The sequence below is a fragment of the Panthera onca genome, chromosome D3, assembly GCF_046562875.1.
Source record: "Panthera onca isolate mPanOnc1 chromosome D3, mPanOnc1 haplotype 2, whole genome shotgun sequence".
In the NCBI taxonomy this organism is placed as follows: Eukaryota; Metazoa; Chordata; class Mammalia; order Carnivora; family Felidae; genus Panthera; species Panthera onca.
Genome location: NC_138350.1, coordinates 89337501 through 89362917, shown reverse-complemented (window position 1 = coordinate 89362917; position 25417 = coordinate 89337501). Strand labels below are relative to the sequence as shown.

Here is a 25417-nt window from a genome sequence, read left to right as displayed (position 1 = left end):
CGCCGGCCCAGGCGCAGGCCCTATCAAAACCTCCACGCAGGCCAGCAGTGGGGACGGGTTAAAGCGGAAAGACAAAACATGCTGTATCGCCCATGATAGATGAATTGTTCCACCAGTCTTCAGGCAGATGTTCTGGGACAGTATAATATACAATTACTCTGCCTTATCACTTTCCCAGGGACAATAAAGCTTCCTCCTTCTATAGCTCATGTGAGTGAAGGCAAAATTCGTTTTACTTTTACAACACTGACTCACTTATCATGGTGCCTTGATTGTGCTTTTACAGCTAAAGCAAACATATATTCCACTTTTAAACTAAAAAAACCCCCCAAAAAACAAAACAAAAAAAACCTTAAAAATAAAACTGGATCCTTGTTTTGAATCTCTTCTATGTCAGAGCACACAATGTTTTAAGAGACTGTTCCGTTAAAAACGGACGCGAGGAAGGTGATATATGTGTGTGTGCATATTAGTTAAAAACAAGTATGTATAACTCAAGAAGTAAGATTTGGATTGTACAATCATTATATTCATAACATCATTTTTCAGTGGCCATACAGAAATCATTAACTGAAAGGAACATGTAATTAAAAATATATCTATGCTGAGATCATCCATATACCTCTCAGGCCCAGGCACACGGCTCCTTGAGTGTGAGAGGGTACACTCCCAGTGACACACTTACTACTGCCATTCCCGCTTGGGGTCTCCGGTCCCTTCTTCCCCAAGGAAGCCGAGTGAGTCCAGGAAAGGGATGCTGCCCCGACCATGTCAAGAACGCACCGCAGACAATACTGAAACGAACCTACTTCGGGAATGCTACGGTGACTCTTCCTACTACCTTCACTTGTACTCACAGAAATGCTGCCCCAAATTTGTGACAAGATGTATAGAACCATCTCAATTTGCAAAGGGAAATGAATGCACTTTTCATCTGTAAAGTTAAAAAACCAGCTAACACCAAGAAACTGAATGCTGCCGTAACCATTTTGGGATAATCATCATCTGCAAAGAAACAAAGCAGCAAGAGATCCAATAGGATCAAAGGACATCCACACACAATGCTCCTGAATGCAAAAACAAACAAACAAAAAGCACACGCCAGCCTGCGAGACAATAGCAAAGACTCACTTCCACTGCAGGGGTACGGCGACCCCGACACGGCACTTACGGTGCACCCTACGTTATGTACCCTCTCACCCTAAGGAGGGATCTATTCGCTTTCTCTCTTCATACTATACACACACCGACCCCACTATCCACATGACCCTTATTGTTACATTTCTCTTGGGGGGACCATTCCGGTAGAGTCCCAGGTTTCTAGGAGTATGGCAATTTGACGAAGGCACGGGGTCAATCTGAAACAAACAGAAGTTTCAGCACAAGCGGACACAGAAGGCATGATGAAGTCCACAGCTGATAAAAGGGCTAGGCCATACCTACAATCCGCTGGACGAAGCCACACAAACAACACACAGGTAAAAGAAATCGAGCGAACTGTAAAACATGCGGGAGTCCGGTGTCATCGCAAAGAGTGCTTGAACTCCTCCACTGGCTGATGACGTCACTAGAGTAGCCTGTTGGATTTATTGGTCTGAGAAGAACCCCGAGACACTCACAAAAACTGCTTAAGTCACAGGAAAGATGTCACATTTTGAAAGATTGCATTTAAAAATGAGTGTTTGTTAAATGACTACACTGAATCGTTAAGCGGGTGCCAAGCGGATTTCTGAATTGCATACACGGGTGAAACTAGGACGGCCTTTGTGGAAATTCTTCCTATAAAACAAATAAAATCCCAATGTTTGGGGGGGGTGAAGGGGAGGGGGGGAGGCAGAATAACGCCCTCACACCATCTCCACGTTCTCGATGCAAAAGTTGTAACGCAACAAAGGGAAGAGCGTGTGCGGTGCAGAAACACCGTGACAACAGCTGCCCGAGCAGATTCCGAGCTTCTGAAGCTGGAGCTCTCCGCGGACAGGGGCTCCCACGGCGAGAACGCGAGGCGCCGCCGTGACTCGGGAGGGCTTCTGCCAAGCCACGGAGGCCTACTCAAACACACCGCCAGTGCCCCCCACGCGGCACAAAACCAGGACGCCGAGCCTCACGTGCCCCATCCCGGCCCCTGGGTAGGAGACAGCACTCACCCGGCTACTTCACTTGGCTCTCTCACCCTGGCACGTAGGCACCCACAAAAACCCCAAGTGGCGATCTCTAGCACACAACTGAAGACAGATGCACAGGTGCAAAGTGCACCTGCCCGTCTGCCCTTCCGGCTCTCACCGTCTCCCAAGCGTTGTCACGGGGCGGGCGTCGGGACAGACCTTCCTTCAAGACCAGCCCACCTGCACTCTTACCGTCTCCTCACTTTGTGCACTTCCCTGGTCTCTGTCCCCGGCCCTTTACTGGCACTGGTCTCCGCGAGAGAATCGGGGACCTCTTGGTGACGCGGCAGGGGGACTACACTGCCCTTACTCTGTGAAGCGTCTGACGAGCCTCGTCCGCTGCCCCGAGGTCCCTTCCGTTTCTGGGAAGCTGCTTCTCAGTCCCTGTTACACTTGCAATCTGCCCCTCTGCGTTTTTCCCGTCCCCCATTTTCAAGGGAAATGTCGCTCATATCGATGCCTTCCAGTTGTAAGTCTATGAATTCTGGTTATGTTTCTCCTGACATTTTCCTCTAGGACCGCACACGGGCATTTCAGAGTTAACACATCCCGAACCTCACTCACTCTGCTGAAGGGACCTTCCTCCTCCGGCAGCGCGGACCTCGGAAACAGTGCCGCCATCCACCATGCAGCCCTGGCGTCTAAAGGGTGGCATGAATCTGTCAGCCTGCCCTTGAATCCAGTGATTTGATCCATGCAGCCCACCTCCTGACAAGCCCTGGGATCCGCATGCCGTTCTATCCTGTGCCCAGTGTCAGTTTAGGGTTAGGGACTTACTATTTCCACCAGGGGCCTTTGTAGGCATCTATTACGTGACCTCTCTGTCCCCTGTTGTGTCCCTCCTCAGGCCCCCCCTTTGCACTGCATCAGTGAAATTTGAACAACAAAATGTATGTCCCTTTCCTTCTTAAAATTCTTCACTGGCCTTTGGGGTAAAACTCCAGCTACCCAGGCGGACTCTCCCTGTCCCTCACCACCCGGTCCATGTGCCCGACACTCCGGGTTGGCCGAAGTAACCAGATAAAGTCAAATGAAAAGTATAATTTGGGAGTAGAAAACCGAACAGAATCTTAAACTAAAATTAAAGCTATCTGAAGTTTTTAGAACAAAAATCTGTCAAACTTAACTGTCAACCACTTCTTACCCCCAATAACACAATCTCAGAGACTGATTTACGCACAACAACTAAAAATCTGCCACATTTTCTCTCGGTGGGAAAATTCTAATTTGTTTTATGACATTTCATATGTTTGTTACACATGTAACTTAACGATGAAGAAACAAAACATATCGAGGAAAGAAAGAGCCAAGCACAGTCAACTAACAAACATTTGAACCTTAGTGAGAGATCTCCAAAAGATATGAAAGGAGGGATGTGGGTTGGTTAGCAAGTTTCAAGTTGAAATAATGAAGAGTAAGGAATTAAACTTGAAGGGGCATAAGTAAGGGTTAACATTAGGTTTAAATTCCCTGTGTGTGGGGGGGAGGGGTGGGGGGGAAGTATCAGGTTACACATTATGTCACAGAGTAACAGATTCTACAGAGTAACAGGTTTATTTCTACTTCAGCTGGCTGGTAGCTCCGTAGGAAGGAAGATGGAAGTTATCGCTGTCTAAAAGAAACTTTACGGGTATTATTCATTCTAGAACTTCTCACAAACCTGCTACTTCTCACAAATAGGAGAAAGCCAACAGTTTGCATCACATTCTCTAATTAAGAAAATACCGACGTCGTCTCATTTGTAGAGACCTTCTTAAAGTAAAGGCAGAGCACACGCACGTACGTCCTTCCGCACTGTAGGCCAACACCCTCCTCCACGGAGGCAGGTTCAGGGTACAGAAGGTACGTGGATACAGGAGCCAGGTTACTTGCACCTCATAGAAACTACCGCATCACCCCTTTCTAAATGTTTCAAGTCTTTCTTTCTCCCCCACTTGTTTATACAGGCCCTAGCACAGCAATATTTCAGAATCTGTGAAAACAACAGAAAATGATAGAATGACTGTGTTATCATTCCCGTTGAACTAGTGACCCTGGTCCAACTTCCAGGCCCTTCACAGCTATGTTAATATTGTTTGGTTCCTTTCTCCTCCAGCCACAGCTGAGGCTGTGAAACCCAATACTACGCTGGAAGATGTGCCTCATGTTCTACTGACTCTTGTCAGCCCCTCCTGGTGATTACAGAGTTTTCCCTAATCAGCTACTGTGTGTGAGCCTCTGACGCTAGGAGATATAGATAGTTACACAGCAGAGTGTTTTGTTGTGTGATAATAGCTCTAATGTCTGAGGAATAACTTATTATGCAAGAGACTATAGCCCAAAAAAATATTTTCTATTTTTTTCATCTCGAAGGCCTTACTTTCTGCCACAATATATACACATATATCTAACTACCACCCAGGGGACTGTCCATAGTAATTCCTTGTAGAAAGACCATCCCCAAAGATAGCTTTGGTCCTTTTATAATGACTGGATTTGGGATTCGGCAACAGCAGGTTAGATAAACATGTTTGTGTAGATTCTACTTGAAGAGATAGCAGAGGGAATCTGTGGTCACTTTGTGTTCAAAATGGCTCTTCTAATTAATCTGCGATCTCAATGCTTATTTCAGCCTCATCCACAAACAAAACAACTTACTCGTATGATAAGCAGAACAAATTATCTCAGTGTTTTTCCCCCTTTTAAAGACATCTGAACAAAATCGTAATTTTTAGTGCTATGGAATCTATTTGTTTAAAAGTCCACAGATTTTCTCTTACTCGAATGAGCTTTGTTAGATGAAAATTTACCCACATTAACTAAAGGCCTGATATAAAAAAAAGACTTGTGCTGCCTTGGGACAGGGCCTGTCAGGCCGGAACAAAAATTTAAAAAGCCTATGTGCTTGGGTGCTACCGGGCAGGGAAGGAAAGTCTGAATAACACACGCTGTGTACAAAAGTAACACCAGACCTAAACAGTACAGAAAATACAAAACTAAATCAAGACCACAATTAGAACCACTGAGATTAAAAAAGAGATCACTAATAAAACGGTCATGGAAAAAGAGAAGATACTTGTACAGACAGAATTCAGTTCCTGCCGAGACAGATAAAAACAGTAGGCAAAAAAAGAATACATTAACATAGAGCGCAACTTTCTCAATCCACTATGGAAAATCTGAAAAGAAGATCCATTGAGGTCATTTCGCAGGACAAGCCCTCAAAAGCCCCAGGTAAGCTTACCGCCAACATGGCCTCCACGTGAAAGACAGTACAAGCCCATCACAGCTGTCGTCTCGACGTGCGCCACGAGGAACCCCCCAGCAGCACCGATACTTGCCCCCGACCAAACATGGCTTCACACGCCAGCCACGCCGCTGACCTCTGCCTGTGATTAGCTGAACCGTGCGGAGTCACCGGGGCGCGCTCGCCTTCCAGGTCAGCACACGAGGAAGAAAGCCTTGCAACTGGCATCATGCTACGAAAAGTCTGGTCGCTGGATTTCTAGGCTCCCAAACGAGACTTTCAGTCTAAGTACCTTTGTGTTTTACTCCCTTATCTGGATCAGCAGTTACAATAGAGTAGAATATAGAGACGACCGATTTGAGGTAAATGAAATAATGAGACAGTATTCACCGGTACTTTTTTTTTTAAAAATAGTACTTTTTAAAAAAAATTTTGGTGAGAACATTTAAGCCCTACTCTATTAGCTAATTTCAATGATACAACAGTCTTATCAAAAACAGTCGCTATGTTTTACGTTAGGTCCTCAGACCTTCCTCTTCTTGTAACTGAAAGTCTGCACCCTTTTAAAAACCAGTCTCTGCCCCCTTGTTTACCGCCCCCCGTGCTCAGCCCCCGGAAACCACTTTTCTGTTCTCTGTTTCTACGAGTTTGTCTTTTACTTTTTTCTTTTTTTTATGATTCCATATATAAGTGATATCATGCAGGATTAGCCTTTCTCTGGCTTAACTCACTGACAAAAACAGTTTTGATTTAAAGTCTGTTCCGATATAGCTAGGCTTGTGGCATTAATCAAAGTTCTGTAAATATAAACTTTATCCAGCATGAACACTAGATATTTTCATTTGATCACATTTATGCAGTGTCGTTATTCTCTGAGAACGTCACAGTCACCCCTAAGGAGCGAATGCTACCTCTGATTTTTCTAACGAAACAACGCGCGCTGTTCGTTGGGTGTGTACCACTGCACTTCTCTCTCGCTATAGATGATGTTCGGCTACGTAGACCAACACCTGCCTTTGTTTCTTGTCATTATTCAGGGCAAATCCAAGTTTGCTCTAGCCACTGCTTCTCCTGGTACAACCTGGGAACCCGCACAGGAAGCCAAAGGAAAATTGAGACTCTCAGAAGAGATCATCCAAAAGGAGAAAATTATCCCCTGTGGAGTTGGCCTCCTTAGCTCAGGATGCTGCTGGAGTAAGTCGAAGGTAAGAACAATGAGAACCACTGCACACTGAATTCTTAATGCCATGATAACCAAGGTAGTCTGTCTCATTATTTAATTATGCATAATAAACATAAAGTATTTACACAGCAACATTACATACAAATGCATAATATTATCTAAGACCTGAAACAAATTTTCATAACTGAGACTCTTCATAGAAATGCATGTTTGAAAAATTAATTCAAACTTTAAGGGGATATAATTATTAAGAATACAATCTTCTGTCCCTGCATCGTAAAACGACCTAAAAAATGCTTCCAGCATCTTGTAAAATTAAGACAGAAATCAACTAAAAATATTTTTGACGAATATTTTCTAAGACAGAAAACATATTTCAAATGGCTGTGACAAATGGCGAGTTTTCTCTACTCCAGTCACATGTGTGAAAACTTACTGAATTTAATTATAAAAAATACTAAGGAAAATATTTACAGGGGTAATAAAAGAGATTTTAAGGAGTTTCACAAGGAGCCCATTTCTAGTTGAGATACCACCTCGTCCTTGGTTAAATACTGCATTAAATATTCTGAGCCTCCCCCTCACCCAGACAGGAAAGAAAAATCTTGAGATCAAAATCTTATGTATTAATGACTTCTGTGGGGTACACTGGCCAACATGTAAGTAAACCAACAATTAGGGGTGAAAAAATCCAAGCGTATTTGCTACAAGTTTAGCAAACAACAGAGTGATCTTTAATCTGAGGCAGGAATTGTAGATTTTATTCCACAGCAACATGATATATCATATTTCTATTAGGATTATAATTTTGAGTAACTTAAAAAATAATAAGAATAGTAAATAAAATGAAAAACAGAAGAGTAAAACATTTTTTTTAAAGAATGTGTGTAAGACTAGAAATCTACATTATACAGTTGAGGAAAACTCTGGCCAAAAGCAATCATAGGGAACACTTAAGTTATTCCAAGATCCGTTACAGGGACACAATACGTAAATGATCAAATTGCCAGAGTTTCACTTGCCGTTTTAGTTTTCTTTAATTTGCTAAGTGGCATTTAAAGTATAATATATGATTATTCTTAATATTTTTAATACTGCAGGTAGCCTTTTGTCTTAGTTCTCATGACTTATCAGTGGTTTGATGTTTAGTATACATTTATTGTATTTCCCCCCGCAAATCCTAAATCAAAAACAGAAGCCAATGAGAAGTTTCACATAAAAGAAAGCCCAATAATAGCCATCTATTTTTTTTTGTGAGAGCCAGTCTTACCAGTGAAACAGAACATAGTTTGATATTAATAAATTCTATGGGGAAATAAGGATTTATATTTTTAGAAACAGTACTTACTGTAACATTTTAAAGGTTTTCTATTTTGTAACACAGAAGTGACAACTAATACCTAACAAAGGGAAATAAAAATACAGAAAACTGCTAGACTGTTTCCATTTAACGTAGAAACACATCTTAAGAATTTGCTGCATAGATAACATGGCAGAACAGTGTGCCATGAATCCAAATTTATGCTCTGAAATTAATGAATAGTAATTAATGATGAAGAAGTTACAGAGTAATGATGGAATATACTGATTTGTAATGGATTAGACTTTTGGATATTTTCAACAGTAAAAGCTTAGGAGAGGAGTACATGTTTACATCTGAATAGAATGAGATGTCATTGCCTAAATTAATAATGCAAACTTGAAAAATAGCCCCAGGTTCAAAAGACCAATTATAAAATTCTTCTGTAAACAAATCTATATTCACATTTTTCATGAATAATTATAACTACAACTATTTCTTCACTAATATTCCATTTATATAATAAAAATATACTTTCAAGTAAAACTCAAATAATAGTTCAGTTTCCAACAATGGTAACTTTACCTGCAAATAAGTGTTAATAACGACAAAGATAGACATAATTTTTTATCTATCTACATTAAGGAATAATTTTTATCTCTCTACATTAAGAATAAAGATCTAAATGGGGAAAAAAATATTGAAGTATTTTAAGCAATAACGTATTATGGGAAGAATCAAGACAAAGATAACAGTATCTTCTTTGAAATATGTGATTATCTTATAGGTATTTTTATTCTCTGGAAATCTACACACTCAAATTTATCTATCCTGTGAAAAAAGATATTCTCCTTGTTGTTGTAAGATAGATATGGTAAGCATTTCCTACTTACTATGCTATGCAACCAAAACGATTATTGTGAACTTACCTGTCTGCTCATTTTTAAGTCTTTTGTTCATCAACAAGAAAACAACGGTATCTGCTGTAAATTCTATATTTCGTTCATAGTCCCTAACATCACTATTCATGTGTCTGCAAGGTTTTGTATTCCTAGGCAAGGTTCACTTGTCTTCTGTTCACGAGGGAAAGCAGACCTAACCATATCAAGATTGATAAAACTGTCACACGAACAGAAAGCACTGAAACTACTAACTGTCAATAATAATCAAATTCTTTTCAAGTTTTAAGATGAAACTACCCTTGTATCAAGAATTTCAAACACTTCTCAAGGAAATTTGATAGATCATTAGATTTAAGTGTCCTGAGTATTAATTCACGGGACGGTGACAATATTCTTAGAAAACACAATCTCCTTTTGCACACAGTGGCTGATGGAGGTGTCCGACAGATGGGGCCCGGCTGGCTCAGATGCACTTCTAAGTGGAAGGGATAGGGCGTCGGGGAGGTCACTTGCACACGGGACAGGTAGTAGAACTTCAAGCTCAGCAAAAGTGTAACACAGTTTCGTATCAAGAAACCTGAAGAACATTGCAATGTTTAAGCATACGAAGACTTAAGAGTCTACCAAAACACAGTACTTACCGGAGAGACAATATTCAAGTCCCAACCATTGTAGTCATACTATTATTGAAAGCCATAAGTCCCACGTCCAGGAATTTGTTTTAGAAGATCATGCATAAGATATGCATAAAGATTTGGGAATAAGCATTTTCAAAGGAAAAACCAAAAATGGCCCAAATGTCTAAAAACTTAATAAAGTGACTATTGTATATTCATCTAACTCAGAGCTATGCCAGTATTAGGTTTATACTAAGAGAAGAGTAATTTTCAAATGAGGCACTTGAAATTCTAAGGTACTTCAGCAATTATCCAACAACTGATTTTGGATTCAACGTATTTTTAACAAATTCAAAAACTGGGGAAAAAAATCCATTATGACATGTGTTATAAATACACTTCAACACACCAAAGACTCTCAGGGCATCGAAACTCTTGCACTGCCTCACTGAACACTATCGTGAGATTACAAGGTGTAACCGTTCAAAGGTCTAATCTGAGACGAGAGGAAACCCGGGGTTCTGGTATCTCAGCCAGGCGCGGCCAGGGAAGTCTGTCTAAGTGCCCCTCCTCTAAATGAACAACACCCCTGCTATTCTCATTACCCACATTTGTGAAGGAGCAAGGGGCAGCTCAGAGGTGAAGGATGTCCGTGCCTGCTGGGTCAGTTCCTCTGGAGCTTGGCTCTCGACTACACCCTCCTGCTTAACCCAGAATGAGGACGTAAAATGGACAAGGCTAACCCAACAACTACTGCTGAAGTAACTCCTCTGTCTGAAATGTTTCTGCTTGTCAAAACAGTATTGTATGATGATTTTTTAATATTGTAAGTAAATATTACAGATTTAACTATGAAATCTATTTATAAGGGGTAAAAAACACTCTTATCTATTTTATATATGGGATGTGAACATGATCCTGTTTGAAATAACAGTTCTGCTACCTACAAGTAACAGTTTGAGGGGCACCTGGGGGGCTCAGTGGGTTAAGGGTCCGACTCGTGGTTTTAGCTCAGGTCATGATCTCATGGTTCATGAGATCAAGCCCTGGGTTGGGCTCTGTGCTGACCGTGCGGAGCCTACTTGGGATTCTCTCTCTCTCTCTCTCTCTCTCTCCCTCCCTCTCTCTCTCTCTCTCTCTCTCTCTCTCTCTCTCTCTCTGTTTCTTCCCCTTCCCTGCTTGCAGTCTCTTTCTTAAGATAAAGAAAAGTAACAGTTCGAAAACCACAGTTATACTAGATGAATGAAACAGAAAGGTAGTTACAATTTGTTAAGTATGAAAAATAAAATTTATAAGAAACAAAAAAAGCCTCCAAAACAACGCAAATCTAACGCATACAAACTATAAAGATATAATACCAATAGCTAAAAGTGATAATTAAGGGAAATTTTTACAATTTTTCTAATTGCTTTTCTGTGTTTTACAGAGAATGCAACTACATAGTATGACCTCTTAAATAAGGAAAAGAACATTCAAAGTGCTTATTTTTTTAAGCAACTCCTATCACCACCTTAAAACGTGTATGTCTACCTCTAACTGGATCTCTGCTTTACCAAACTTCCAAGAAACACCAATCCAGTGCTAAGCAAAGACAGAACTCATAAAATGTTGAATGAATGAATAATTAATGAATGAAATATATCGGTAATATCTCTGTACTATTAAATGACCTTTCACATAAAACTTAACGCAATAATGAGGGAAATAATAGAGATTATGGCAATATATTTACTGAATGCAGAGGCTACATCCACAGGAATACAAAAGTGTCTTTTTCAACGAAGGCTTCACCTCAAGGTACACGTGCTAACGCTTAACACAGCGGGCTGCGGTGCAAGGACCACCCTCAGTGTTTCCGGTCATCACGTGTAGCGGGGTCCGAGAGGTCCTCGGCTCCAGGATGGAGAAGGCGCTCACACAGTGGCTCCGGCTTCACAGTCCGGCTGCCCGCGAAGTCCGTGGGGTCCGACCGACCACCTAACGTGCCCTGAACTCCCTCCCGCGGGTCCCGCTGCAGGTTGATCGGGCTGCAAGCTCCACTTCCCACTTGGCTTCTCACGCTGCACTCTGCACACACATCTTACGGTAAAATGGGATTATGTGCCGTTGCCCGCATCCGTCTCAGACTTCTGGCATCTAGGCTTTGCGGCGGCTGCAGAGTAACCGTGCAGGGCGGCAGACATCCCTCAGCCACCGAGCAGCCGAGGGAGGGGACTGAGCACGCGTGGCCTCTCTGACGCTTTCAGCCAGAAAAGGCTACAGCCACCCCCGCCTCCTGCACACCGGTACCACACCCACGGGACCGGGACTTTTACCCGTTCTTCGAGCCCTGGGTGAAATGCTCTCTCGAGTAGGGCGTCCTGTTCCTTCTCTAGGGACGCCCCTGGCCTTTCACTTTCCTCAGTGAAATCCGTGTTGTGATTACGCAGACATACTACCGGCCACCTATTACGCTACAATATGCTTAAAGGCGGGAGACACTGCTCGTCTTCGTCGCCTAAACGCGCTTCACTCATTGGAGACAAGGTGCCACACGCCCTGAACGACCGATTCAACGGAACCGTGCCTCACTTGGGCAAGGAAATAAATCACTTGAAATTCAGATGCACAAAGGATGATAAACCCTAAGTGTTAAGACTATAAAAAACGGACAAGAACTCGGAAAAGAATTTTAAAAGTAGTCACTAGAATTAGATGGTGACATCACCCCCAACCTAAAAAGCTGGGCTAACTCGCGCTGATCAGAAAAACTGTTCTTTCACGGTGAATCTGCCAGGGTGACCCACTTGAGTCCACTTGCCAAGCACTGAAAGCATTACCTGTAGTCGCACCAGGGGCATCTGTAGGGTTTTTCCCCCGTGTGCACCCGCTTGTGTCGAGTCAGATGAGACTGGGTTGTGGAGGCAAAGTTACACTCATCGCACTTGAAGGGTTTTTCTCCTGCAAAACATAAAGCAATGTTGTACATGAATACTTATTAAAAAAACTGGAAATGAAAGGCTAAACCTGTTACTGACAATGAAAAAGGAAACTTCTTTCCATATAAATGTTAAGAAGATAGGTTAATCGACTGCTCACACTTGGGACATGTGAATATTCATTCTCGGAGTGAGAAACTTAGAAGATATCACTGATTTTTTTATTTCTGTATTTGAATGGAAACAAGGTATACCTTATGTAGTTCAAATGTAACTTACACAAACAGAAATCTAAATTACAGCCTGTTCCAGCACCGTATTTGGAGTCATTTAAGAAACTATGTTACACCAGAGCCCATCATAAAAATCTCAGTGAGGATGAAACCATGAAAAAGCATATAACAGAGATATTTTTTGAAAATGCAGCATACAACTTAACTAAAATCTTAAAGTTAAATATGAAGAAAAAAATACAGCTAAAAATTGATACCTATTTAAAAAAAAACTGATAGAAGTAAGGAGAAATTACAGTTCACTAAAGTTGAATAAGAGATCACCTCAGAAAGAAACCTCAAAGAAACATGTAAAATAGTACTTAACAGCACTCCCTTGTGTGGACAGAACAGCTCTACCTACGCAGACATTTTACCCAGCAGTTGGTTCAAGGGCTTACACTCCACTCAAGGCCAGTCCTTTGATTGATAACTTTCTCTGTGTTAACCACCCCTCCTCCGCACACACACTCATTCAAAGAAACCATCAAATCTTAGTTTTTAACTGTACTAGCTACAGTGGCTGGTGAGCACTTGAAATGGGGCTATTGAACTTTAATGAATGTAAATTTAAATTTAAAAAACTGATACTGGATTCTCCTGTAGAAAAAATGTTTAAGTTTGTATAGAACACTTTGGGAATGTGAATCTACTTTCTCAAGAGTGCTATCCAATCTACATATGAATCATAAATTTGGTATAAAAATGTAGCCTCTGGATTGAGATGCACTAGAAGTATAAATAAAATGCATACAAAATTTCAAAATCCTAGAACATAAAAAATAAAATGTCACTAACGATGTTATATTGATTTCATGCTGGAACGGTAATAATTGGGATGCATTTAGTTAAGTATTTCTTTGACAGTTTCAAGTTTTTATTTAAATTCTAGTTAGTTAGCACACAGTGCAATATTAGTTTCAGGTGTAGAACTTAGTGATTCATCACTTAAATTCAACACCCAGTTGCTCAACCCTACAAATGCGTTCCTTACTACCCATCACCCACCCACCTTCCCCTGCGGCAACCCGATTTGTTCTCTTTTGTTAAGAGTCCATTTTATGGTTTGCCTCTCTTTTTCCCCCCACTTTCATTTGTTTTGTTTCTTAGATATCACAAATGAGTGAAATCATACGGTATTTGTCTTTCTCTGACATATTTCGCTTAGCATAATACACTCTAGCTCCATCCACATCATTGCCAAGTGGCAAGATTTCATTTTATTTTATGGCTGAGTAATATTCCATTGTATATTTGTACCATATCTTATTTATCATTCATCAGCTGATGGACATTTGGGCTCTTTCCATAATCTGGCTATTGTTAATGGTGCTGCTACAAACATTGGGGTGTGTGTATCCCTTCGAATCAGTATTTTTGCATCCTTTGGGTAAATACCTGGTAGTGTAATTGCTGAAGCATGGAGTAGTTCTGTTTTTAACCCTTTGAGGAACCTCCATACTGGTTTCCAGAGTGGCTGCATCAGTTTGCATTCCCACCAATAGAGTAAGAGGGCTCCCCCTTTCCACAACCTTGCCAACACCTGTTGCTTCTTGTGTTAATTTTAGCCATTCTGACAGGTGTGAGGTGATATTTCATTGTAGTTTTGATTTGCATTTCCCTTATGATGAGTGATGTTAAGCATCTTTTCACGTGTCTGTTACCCATCTGGATATCTTCTTTGGAAAAACGTCGATGCGTGTATTCTGAATTTGTATGGAACCGCAGAAGACCCTGAAGAACCAAAGCAATCTTGGAAAAGCAAAGCAAAGCTGGAGGTATCACAATTCCCCAGACTTCAAATTCAATTACAAAGCTGTAGCGATAAAGACAGTATGGTACTGGCACAAAAACAGACACACGGATCAACAGAACAGAACACCCAGAAATGTACCCATAACATATGGTCACCTAATCTTCGACAAAGCAGGAAAGAACATCCAGTGGAAGAAAGACAGTCTCTTCAACAAATGGTGCTGGGAGAACTGGACAGCGACATGCAGAAGAATGAACCTGGACCACTTTCTTACACCGTATACAAAGATAAATTCAAAATGGACGAAAGACGTAAATGTGAGACGGGAAACCATCAAAATCCTAGAGAAGAACATAGGCAGCAACCTCTCTGACACTGGCCAGAGCAACTTCTTACTCGATGCATCTCTTGAATCAAGGAAAACAGAAGCAAAAATAAACTACTGGGACTTCATGAAGATAAAACGCTTCTGCACAGCAAAGGAAACAATCAACAAAACTAAAAGACCACCTACAGAGTGGGAGAAGACATTTACAAATGACATATCAGATAAAGGTTAGTATCCCAAATCTATAAAGAACTTCTCAAACTCAACACCCAAAAAACAAATAGTTCAGTTAAAAAATGAGCAGAAGACATGAACAGACATTTGGTTAACTTAAAAAAAAAAAATCTCATCAGTTACTTTTTCATTTAAAAAAAAATTAATGTTTATTCATATTTTGTTTTTGAAAGAGAAAGAGAGAGGGAGCCAGCGGGGAAGGGCAGAGAGGGAGGGAGACACGGAAGCCGAAACAGGCTCCAGGCTCCAAGCTGTCAGCACAGAGCCCGACGCGGGGCTCAAACTCACAATCTGTGAGATCGTGACCTGAGCCGAAGTTGTATACTTAACCGACTGAGCCACCCAGGCGCCCACGTTTTCATTTTTTAATATGGTTGCCAGGAAACCTAAAATGACAGGTGTAGCTTGCATGAATGACATTTCTGTTGGACACCGATGAACTAGAGAAAGCTTCACGACCACTTCCTTCCCCAAAGCAGTTATTATATACAATAATACTCTTCTCGGGAGACATCCTTTCTGAGAAACTTTACACAGAGAACGGATTAATTTTACATATATTCAATAATTCTACTTGCCACTTCTTAATTCTGATGTTTTAGAATACTCTTGTAAGGATACTGACTTACGCAGAAAACAAAGTATGAACTAGGTTGGTATAAAACTACGTAATTCAGGGAGCAACAAAACTGTGTGTGTCTTGAAATCAGAACGTTGAGAAACTTGTCCCCCTGTTTATAACGGCCTTACCCAGAGCTGTGGTGACAGCAAACTGAGCGCATCCACGTCTCGTCTGACAGTGTTCTATCTGTTCCTGCAGCCTCGGGTGGCAGAGTCAGAAGAAGCCACATGGGTTGCAGTCCCAAACCAGGTTTTGCCACATTTCGCTCCCTACCTGTCAACTCCCGGACAAGATCAGAAGGGTAGAACCACCAAATGAGCGGGACACGTGTGAGGATTAGAGAAGACAAAGCAGGTGGAAGGGACTTAGGATGCCCAAGGCCTTGCTTTTGCCACCCTATAACAGGAATGCCTGAACACGGGTAAGGGCGCGCACTGGCCTACCACAAAGACGAAAAAGGTGCACACACACCGGTGGTTCTCATCAAGCTCTCCCAATCAGTAAAGGCAAAGCTTCTTAGATGCAAAGTAATTATGTGGTTTCACACAGATCGTCGATTTAACGTAGAGATACCATTTAATAGATCCTAGAAGGAAATATTCGATTTATTCTTGTAAAAAGAAGACCATATGGAAAGAAGAGCAAATTGTTGCAGCTGAGAGGCATTTTTGTACCTTTCAGCCATTTGTTCTTAGGATAAGGCTCAACTATAACACCCAATCCAGTGGTCACGCAGGTCAGCTTGGATAACTTTGTTCTTGGTTTCCAAACTGCTGGTCAAGTCACTTAAATTGGTATAGACAATGCAACTATACTGAAGTGACTTATACAAAGATTCACTTTCATGATGATGGTGGGTTTTGCTTTCATTTGAGACGGTATACGATCTTCATCTTACGTAAGGCTAAAGAAAACAGGTCTACCTCTTCAAATTTGATACAGGAATATGCCAGGTCGTAAAAACATCGGCACCTCCACAAAAGGGTGTCTGAAAACTTTCACAGTCATTGTAAGAAGCGAATCGAATCGCTCAATGAATTCAATGCAGAGCATCTTGACCGCACACGAGGGTCACACGGCAGTTCTCACGGACGACAGAAACACACAGTGATGCACCATCTGCGTTAAAACACACGTGTTGTTAACTGTTTCACCACTCTGAAGTATCTATGCTGACCATACCGGGCAGAACGCAACTACCACCACAGTCAAGACAAGGAACACAGCCACCCTTCTGCCAAAGGTTCCTTGTACCCCTCTCTCTCTTCTGGCGCAGAACATCCTCAAGCAAACTCTCACGTGCTTTCCACCACCGCATATTAGCATTTTTCCAGAGGTTTATACACATGGAGACATACAGTATGTGCTCTCTCTCGTCTGACCTCCTGTCAGCGTTATTTTGTGACTCACTCGTGTTACTCCAGGTGTAAATATTCGTTTCCGTTGCTGAGTAGTAGAGTAGCATCCCGCGGTATGAAGGTGCCTCAATTTGTTTCTCCATTCGAGGACATTCGAGCTGTTTTCATTTTTGGGTGTTACAAACAAAGCTGCTATAAATCCTCATGTGCAAGTCTCTGCTTGGACAGGCATCTCCTTTTCTCTTGGGCAAACACCTAGGAGTGTGCTGCCTGGGCCACTGGGAAGGTACACATTCACTTTGTAAGGAACTGCCAAATTATTTCCCAAAGTGGTGTCTCCCTTTTACATTGCTGTCAGTTGTGCAGGAGAGTTCCCACTGCTCCAAATCATCACCAGGACACGGTATCATCAATGTTTCAAAACTGTACTTCTCTAATCACGTTGAGGAGCATTTCATGATTCCATGTGCTTCTTTGCCACATATTTATATACTTTGGTGAAATGTTTGTTCAAATCTTTCAACCCTTTATCTTTTCTTTTTTTTTCTTTTCTTTTTTTGATAGGGCGAGGGAGCACATGTGCAAGCAGGAGAGAGGGGCAGAGGGAGAGAGAGAATCTGAAGCAAGTTCCATGCTCAGTGCAGAGCCCAGTGGTGCAGGGCTCAATCCCACAACCCTGGGATCATGACCTGAGCCCAAATCAAAAGTCGGCTACTCAATGAACCGAGCCACTCAGGCACCCTTCATTCAACTCCTTTTTAATTGGTTGGTTGTTTCTTTATAACAGTGTTTCTAACTTATATATTACAAATACAAATCCTTTATCATATTCGTGATTTACACGTATTTTCCCCCAGTCTTTGGTTTGCCTTGGCATTCTCTTCACAGTTTCTTTCAAAGAGGAAAATTTAATTAATGTATAAAGTTATTAACCTGTCAGTTTATAATTTTTCAACCTACGTGTTTTGTTTTTTTTTCACTTACACATCAGGCTTTTGATGTGATATCTAAGAAATCTTTGGTAATCTGTGTTCACAAAGATTTTTCTCTTAAATTTTCTTCTAGACTTTATTTAGTTTTGAGTTTTACATTTAGATATGAGTAGTTTTGAGCTAAATTTGTACATGGTATGATATGTAGAACAAAGTTCATTTTTACTGTGGAAGGATAGCCAATTATTCCATCATTACATATTAAAAAGATTAAAATGCCTTTTTTCTTTTGTAAAAAAAAATCTATTCACCATGTAGATGTAATCTCTATTCCATTCCACTGATAGATTTGTCTTTGATGATGCCGATGCCAGAATGACTCGATTACTGTAGCTTTATAAGTCACAAAGTCAGGTAGTATAAGTCCTCAGGTTTGTTCATCTTCCTCAAAGTTGACTATTTCAGATCGTTGATTTCCATATGAATTTTAAAATCTGCTTGTCAATTTCAGAACATGAAGAAGCTTGATGGGATCTGAGTCTCCTGACTCTATGAACATGGTATATCATCCTACTTGGGTCTTTAATTTCTCTTGGCAATATTTTGCAGTTTCCAACGTAGGGGTTTTGCACATCCTTTGTTAGATTTATCTCTAAATATTGTACCTTGGTCTCAAACAAGTGACAAATACAGGCATAGATCTCTTCTGTTCCATTCATGTATCTGTGTACCTTTATGCCAATACAATACAGTCATGATTATTATAGCTATATAATGAGAGGTCAAGTTAGGTAGCGTAAATTTTCCACTTTTAACATAATGGATTCAAGTGGTCAAACTACTTAAAGATTTTTTTTCATTAAGCACATACACAAATATATCCTGATGTCTTCTTACTCCATTCAACCTAGTGTTTGAAAATGTGTGGCACCATAACTCACTGCTAACTTGTTTATTCTAATAGCCTTGGTAGGCATCTTTAACCTAACCATTTTTCATAGAGTTGGCAGGAATCTAGGAGGGTAAAGGGTGATACTATGGACTCACTGAGTTCGTGGTATAAATGAAAGGTCATCTTTAAAGTTCATTTTCTTGGTTTGGAGGTTTAACATAAGAACTTAAAAAACATGGTTAATGTAGCTTATTTCATTTAAATTTTTATGACTTTTTATGTGACATGATTTAAACTTAAAAAAAAAACACTTTTAAATGAAAATGTCATAGTCTCTAATATTTTAATACCTTGAAGTTCATATTAAGCAAGAATTATACTGCAGTGAACTATGAGTTGTCGTTTCATACCCAACTTGACAACACTGAGCCACTGTAGATTAAATTGTGTAATACTAAGAAATTTTGAGTTCTATACAGGCCGACAGAAAAAAATATAATGCTACCAAAATATGCTACATAAAATATTATGCTTTAACAAATAAGTAAAGAAGGCTCAAGCATGTCTCCTCTCTTGGTAGACAAACTCCATGTCAATTTATACAAACTACAGTGAAATCTGTACATAATGCTTAATTTGTAACTCATTCATCTTGTTACATGCCCAATGCTACTGCTGACATATGTTAATTGGCATTTTTTTTTTCAATCCATAAATGATAATTTCTTCAGGTAATTTCAGGGAATTTCTTCAAGTAATTTCTTTTTTTTTTTTTTTTTAATTTTTAATTTGAGAGAAAGAGAAAGAGAGACAGAGCATGTGTGGGGGAGGGGCAGAGAGAGAGAGGGAGACACAGAATCCGAAGCAGGCTCCGGGCTCTGAGCAGTCAGCACAGAGCCCGACGTGGGGCTCAAACCCACGAACCGTGAGATCATGACCTGAGCCGAAGTCGGATGCTTAACCGACTGAGGCACCCAGGTGCCCCACCTTCAAGTAATTTCTTTAGGAAAATATCCTTCTGAAATACAGATACAGAAGTAGTTCTTTCTTATTGTTGTTGTTGTTTTAGTCTCAATATATAGCCAGAGAAATAAATGCACCTTCTAGGTTGTAAAATTTGAAGACAAAAAAAAATCTACAAATTTCAAATAAGAATTCTAGCTTGCTAATACTTGTTAATGCCTGAAGTGAGATAGGTACTGTCATACACTTGTTAAGGAGTGATCAAAATGATTTAGTGCATTGGGAACAGTCCTTCTGAATCCTTTGTCATTCTAACTCCAGAAGGATGAGTAAATCCAAGAGTAAGGCAATAAGTACTCTTGAACAGTGCTATCTCTAAGTCAGTAGGGCTCCCTGTCTACACCCTACTCAAAACAGCAGAACAAAGTGAATGTCCTTTCCTCTTATTTCCCCTTTTATGACATAACAGTGCACGCTGAATTGTGTTGCTATTCACCCTCTCCTTTATGAGCAACAATCTTGGCCAAAATAACCATTAAGGAATGTTCTGCATCTTAGGTACCTCTGACGGGGAAGTAAAAGAACATCCGAGGGGGAACACCAGAACGGCTCTGGATATAGAGCACTGCCCTTTGTGTGTCAACAATCTGTCAAAAAGGCTGCACACTCCTCATGGAAACTCACACTTTGCGTTCCTTTGGGCAGGCTGGTGGTTATTAAGCTGGCCAAGACTCTTCAACTCCACGTGAGGATTTGCTCCTGTGCCCTTGAATCAAGGGTCTCTGACAGGTGATAAAAGTAAATCTTGAAATGGAAGATGTTTTGTGTCAGTCCCTGGACAGTCTGTATTGCAGCAGGGAATTATTTACGCCATTTGGAACACTTTTGATACCTATCCCTTTCCAAGCTGATTGTAATTTGCGTGGGCACTCTGTGCTAAAAAGGTAAACCATGTCAAAGAGGAATACATCGGAGAAATATAGATTTCAAATGCACCACACAATTCCGGCCTTGGGGGAAAAAAAAGTTGCATGTTGCTTAAATATTATAAATCCGGCATAAAAGCGAAGGGCGTAGACGGAGTTGTACTAAGCTGTTTGGCTGAAGCCAACAGTCTTAAGAACTGACTTTGGTATTAAAGAATCATGTTTGATTTGTGCCACAGAGGCAGATAAATGCCACAAAGACAGATGCCTCTGTCTGTGAGACATTGTCCTATATGGTATAAAGTTAATAGCAAAGTAATAAGGAGCCTCTGGACCTGACATAAAATATAAAGTTGTGCCTCCTCAACGCAGGCTTCGTGATCGATCACCTGTAAGCGCCTGTGATCACAGCACGACTGTCCTCACTGCAGGGGGTGGGGAGAGTGCTGCCAGGCTGGCACAGGTGGTGCACAGGAGGCTCTCCTGGTCCCCAGGCCACAGTGGGGTGTGACCGGCCAAGCAACAGTGACTCCGATAGGAACGTTTCGGGCACCGATAAACACGCTGTTCACCGCATGCGCACGCTTTCAACTTCCAAGATGGCCACTGAGGATGACTGCCATCCACAGGGCCCCTTCTGCCATCTCTTAAGTCACTGGATTAAAAGAGTAGGTAGCTGCAATAAACTTGAAATGGGCTTTCACATTACAAAGTTAAGTGTGTGTCTCCAACATCATGTGAAACACTGGAAATTACACTCAATACTAACTCTAACCTCATACGGAGACGGAAATCATAGAAACTGAAGATCTAGAAGAAATGGCACTAATTTTCATTGATCTTAAAAACACTACCCTGGGCATTAAAGCTACCTATGGCTTTCCGTTAAATATAACATATTAAGATCCAACATGTACCCACAGAACGTATTTTGTGTATCTTCATTTCACGCCAGCGGGAGTGTAACGGCCAAACCACCCCTGTCATGGCCCCCCACACAAAAGTACATTTAGTTACAAACCATGTTACCAACATGATTTATCATCTACACGAGGTCACTTTTGATAATAAAATAGTTCTATTAATAACTAGAAGGGACAGGGGCTGCTGGGTGGCTCAGTCGGTTAAGCATCTGACTCTTGATTTTGCCTCAGGTCATAATCTCACAAGTGTGAGATCGAGCCCCACGTCTGGGCTCAGCACAGAGTGTGGAGCCTGCTTTTGATTCTCTGTCCTCCTCTCTCTGCCTTTCCCCACCTCGTGATCTCTTTCTCTCAAATAAATCAACTCCAAAAAAAATAATAAATTAGGGGGGAAAAGGCCATAACAGTACTGTCCCAGACACATAGAACTTATAATTATTAACATAATTACTTATAAATCCGAGTAAGTAATCAATTTTACTAAATATTTAAAACTGTTCATTCTTAAGTGTTCCTAACCAAGGCATCTATTTTATTTTGCTGAATCATAAAGAATAAACATCATAAAAACGAATCCTCTTGAATGTCACGATCTACTTCTGTTGCCCTCTCTGTTGCTGTCCCTTCCTAACGGCAAGAACAGATACGGTGATGACCCTACAACCACACCCACTGGCCCCAACTGTCGAGGGACTGTGGGCTCCAGGGTCCAGGTGGTTAGGTGGGCGGAGATGTAGCCCAGAAGGCGGGGCTGCAGATAAGCAGGTAGCCAGCTACGGGGTAGGGGCAAGCACAGGAAAGTCGGAGGGAGACACTGAGGGGAGGGGGCACGTCTGAGAGCAACCAACCCCCAGCCTCACCCCCAGGCAAAGTCTCGGCTGCAGGGAGGAAGCCTGGTGCGTTCGCACTTTCCACGCAAGCTCTCTGTCCTCCTACCGAACACAAATTTACAGAGGGCCGACTTTTCACATGCAAAAAACAGGTGAATTCACATGTTACTCAAAGAGAGTTTTCAGGAGACCCTCAAGTACACGGATTTTCCAAAAACCGAACAGACAAGCAATCGAGGGCCGCGGACGGACGGACGGACGGATGCCCGAACTGACCTGTGTGCTGGCGCCGGTGCTTGGTGAGGGCGTGCCGCGTGCCGCCCGCGAAGCCGCAGAGGTCACACAGGAACGACTTCTCGCCTGTTGCAACAATAAACAGATGAGGGACTGCGGAGGTCACAGATCATTAAAACATATCTATCAAGGCTTTCAGGGTTACTAATTCCTCCAATCAAATGTTTCCATGTAAATATGTCAAATGGGAATGAAATTACCACTGCGGTTTATTGACTGTGATAAAATCTGAAAAGCACCACTGAACATAATTACATACTTGTCAGACCCATAAAAATTAGCTTTATTATCAATGGAATGGTTTTGTACAACTTCATTTCTGGTAGATGTCTTCCAGATGGGGCTGCTTTATGCACTTGAACAGTTTTTATGCATATCCTGATTTTTTACAATTCCCATACATCTGGCCTTTCTGAGCTGAGTAAAGATTGCTTGGAATAGTTAATATACAGTATCTATGATTCTGCTTAAATAAAGCATATTGAATTTTCCAACAACTGGAGGAGACTGAATTGGTTTTACCTGATTCTATCAGGTTCTTCCTTAATGACTTCCTACTTAATAATATGAATTAAATGGTTTCCTTGAGCATACTGAAGATCCCAAGTAACAATAAAATCTGCATTACTCAGTACCAATAACAATCCAGGGCTGTTTATGTTTCTCAAACTTTCATGGCATAAAAAAGGAAGTCTAGGGATTGCTAAAGAAACCGTACAGAAACTTCAATTATTCATCTTTAATGATAATTCTGGACTGAAAACCTCTGCAACAACTAGAGACAGATTTGGTAGCCGCAGTATTTGTTTAAAGTGTGTAAATGCTCATTCCATTTTAGCATTTGCACACAAGTGAACATCCTCCCCTACAGTTTATAAATGCGATCTATTGTTTTCCTGCAGCAGATTTAGGTGGTAGGTGCTGGCGAGCTGGGAAGTTTACCCCACAAGGCTCAAGAGGAAGGGCCAAGGAGAATAAAAATGGTAACCGTGGGTAGATATGGGGGAATCATGAAATACTTTTCAGGAAATGAAACAAATCATTTGCATCTATTTTTATGTATTTTACTCATTTAGATGTTTAATGCAACAAGTCTTTCAAGGGTTTTGCCCGAGTCAGCTGGCTTTTGTCCTAAAACGTTCTGGCGTATCATAACAGAAATTCAGCTTGATGTGTTTTGGAAATGGTGATTGCCTTTGTGAAGTTAGAAAAAACAAAACAGTACATCTAGGAAGGCAGAATAACTTCCATAACCAAAAGAGTCTTCCCTTTACTTGAGAGCATTAGTAGCTGTTCTCATTTAAACGAACATGTAGTAATAAAGAAGAGTTTGAAACCAAATTATGCTTCCTCTCATTTCCCAATGGTATATGAAAATGTTCACTGTTAGCATTTACAAAATAAAGTTGAATTTAAATATTTCCCCTATCTTTTGGGGGGGTTAAGTTTGTCCCCTGGCATCATCATTTCAAGATTTAAAAAAAAAAAAAGAAAGAAAAAAGAATAGAGTAGATGGCTATGAAGAATAAAGTTTAATTATAATCACCCATTTAATTATTTAATCAATTTGGAATATAAATCTTCCCAACTAGTCGTAGTATCAGTTCAATAACACTGAAAGTAGACTTCTTAAAAATCCCATACAATAACTTGCTCGTTAATATTAACATACTACTCTACGTTGAGGCAAAACTGTTCTCTGCGCTGTATTCAGCAGCGATGTTGTGGGCGCTAACCTCTGGTGTGTGTGCGGGTCGCAGCCGGGCACGCCCCGGAGCACACGTGTGTGCCGTGTGGTGTCACACTGGCAGTGCTGGTGCTGTGCCCTCCAACTAGTGAAACCTCTAACGAGGAAAGGGTATTCTTCCTACATTCAGATGCAAGAAAACTGTAATTCCTTCCTCTCATTTATGAACTTCTTGGTGACCTGTATCTTTCTTTGAAGAACAGGAAAACCCTCATGAGATTTATGTTTTGTACAGGGACATATGCTGCACGTACATATTAAGTTCTATTCCATTTCCTGTTTTAAGATATGTATAGGCACAAAGACAAAATTATTAATTTTCAATGTGATTCGATTCTAGACACATTAGTGACCTTGATTTTCTGAAGTGCAGAATTTTATTTAGGATGTTAGTCTGCAATGTATTGTACGTCATATTTACCTTGGTGGCTTGATTTGTTTTTCATCCGAAATTCAATTTCACTGGCTTTTTTTTTTTCTTTTTGAGGGGGTAGAGGCAATAGGGTTGGACAGTGGACATCGGAGTACTTTTCAAAAAGAACATTTTTAAGAAAAAACTAAACATAGTATTTCGCTCAATAGAGGGGGTTCATTTAACGTGCCATATTTATATGATAGCAGAGATCTAATGAGAGACTTTTCTTAACAACTTGAATTAGTTTCAAGTGCGCCATTTTGCATTCAAATGTAGAAAGACACGGAAACCAATCCTTTCTTTTCTATTAGAAAACAGCCACTGTCCCCTATCTCTCATTATGGTGCAGACTACAAGACCTAACAACAAAAATCCATATTATTGATCCAGCCAAGTCTCCACAATTATTCTTTAGAAGGAAACGCCGACGATAAATTACATCTGCACTGGCTTTTCATCTGCTGTTCGATATAAGTGATCTCTCAGGGCAGGCTGGAGACCTTAAATCGTCACCGCCCTTGTCAAGGAAGCTAAGGAGGCCTGGGCTTCCCACAAACTGCTTCAGAAGAACTTTTAACCTATAATTTCTAACAATAATATAGGATTCTTGGCAA

General features: G+C 40.9%; 1 protein-coding gene across 1 annotated transcript in view; it reads right to left on the bottom strand.

Annotated features, from left to right (window-relative positions):
* Positions 1-25417, bottom strand: part of ZNF407 (zinc finger protein 407) — a 453180-nt gene that overhangs the window by 157488 nt on the left and 270275 nt on the right. The window contains exons 6-7 of the mRNA XM_060611858.3: positions 22624-22707; positions 12213-12333 (exon numbers count right to left, since the gene is read on the bottom strand). Coding sequence (XP_060467841.3) covers positions 12213-12333; positions 22624-22707 — 205 coding nt within the window. The remainder of the gene's footprint in view (positions 1-12212; positions 12334-22623; positions 22708-25417) is intronic.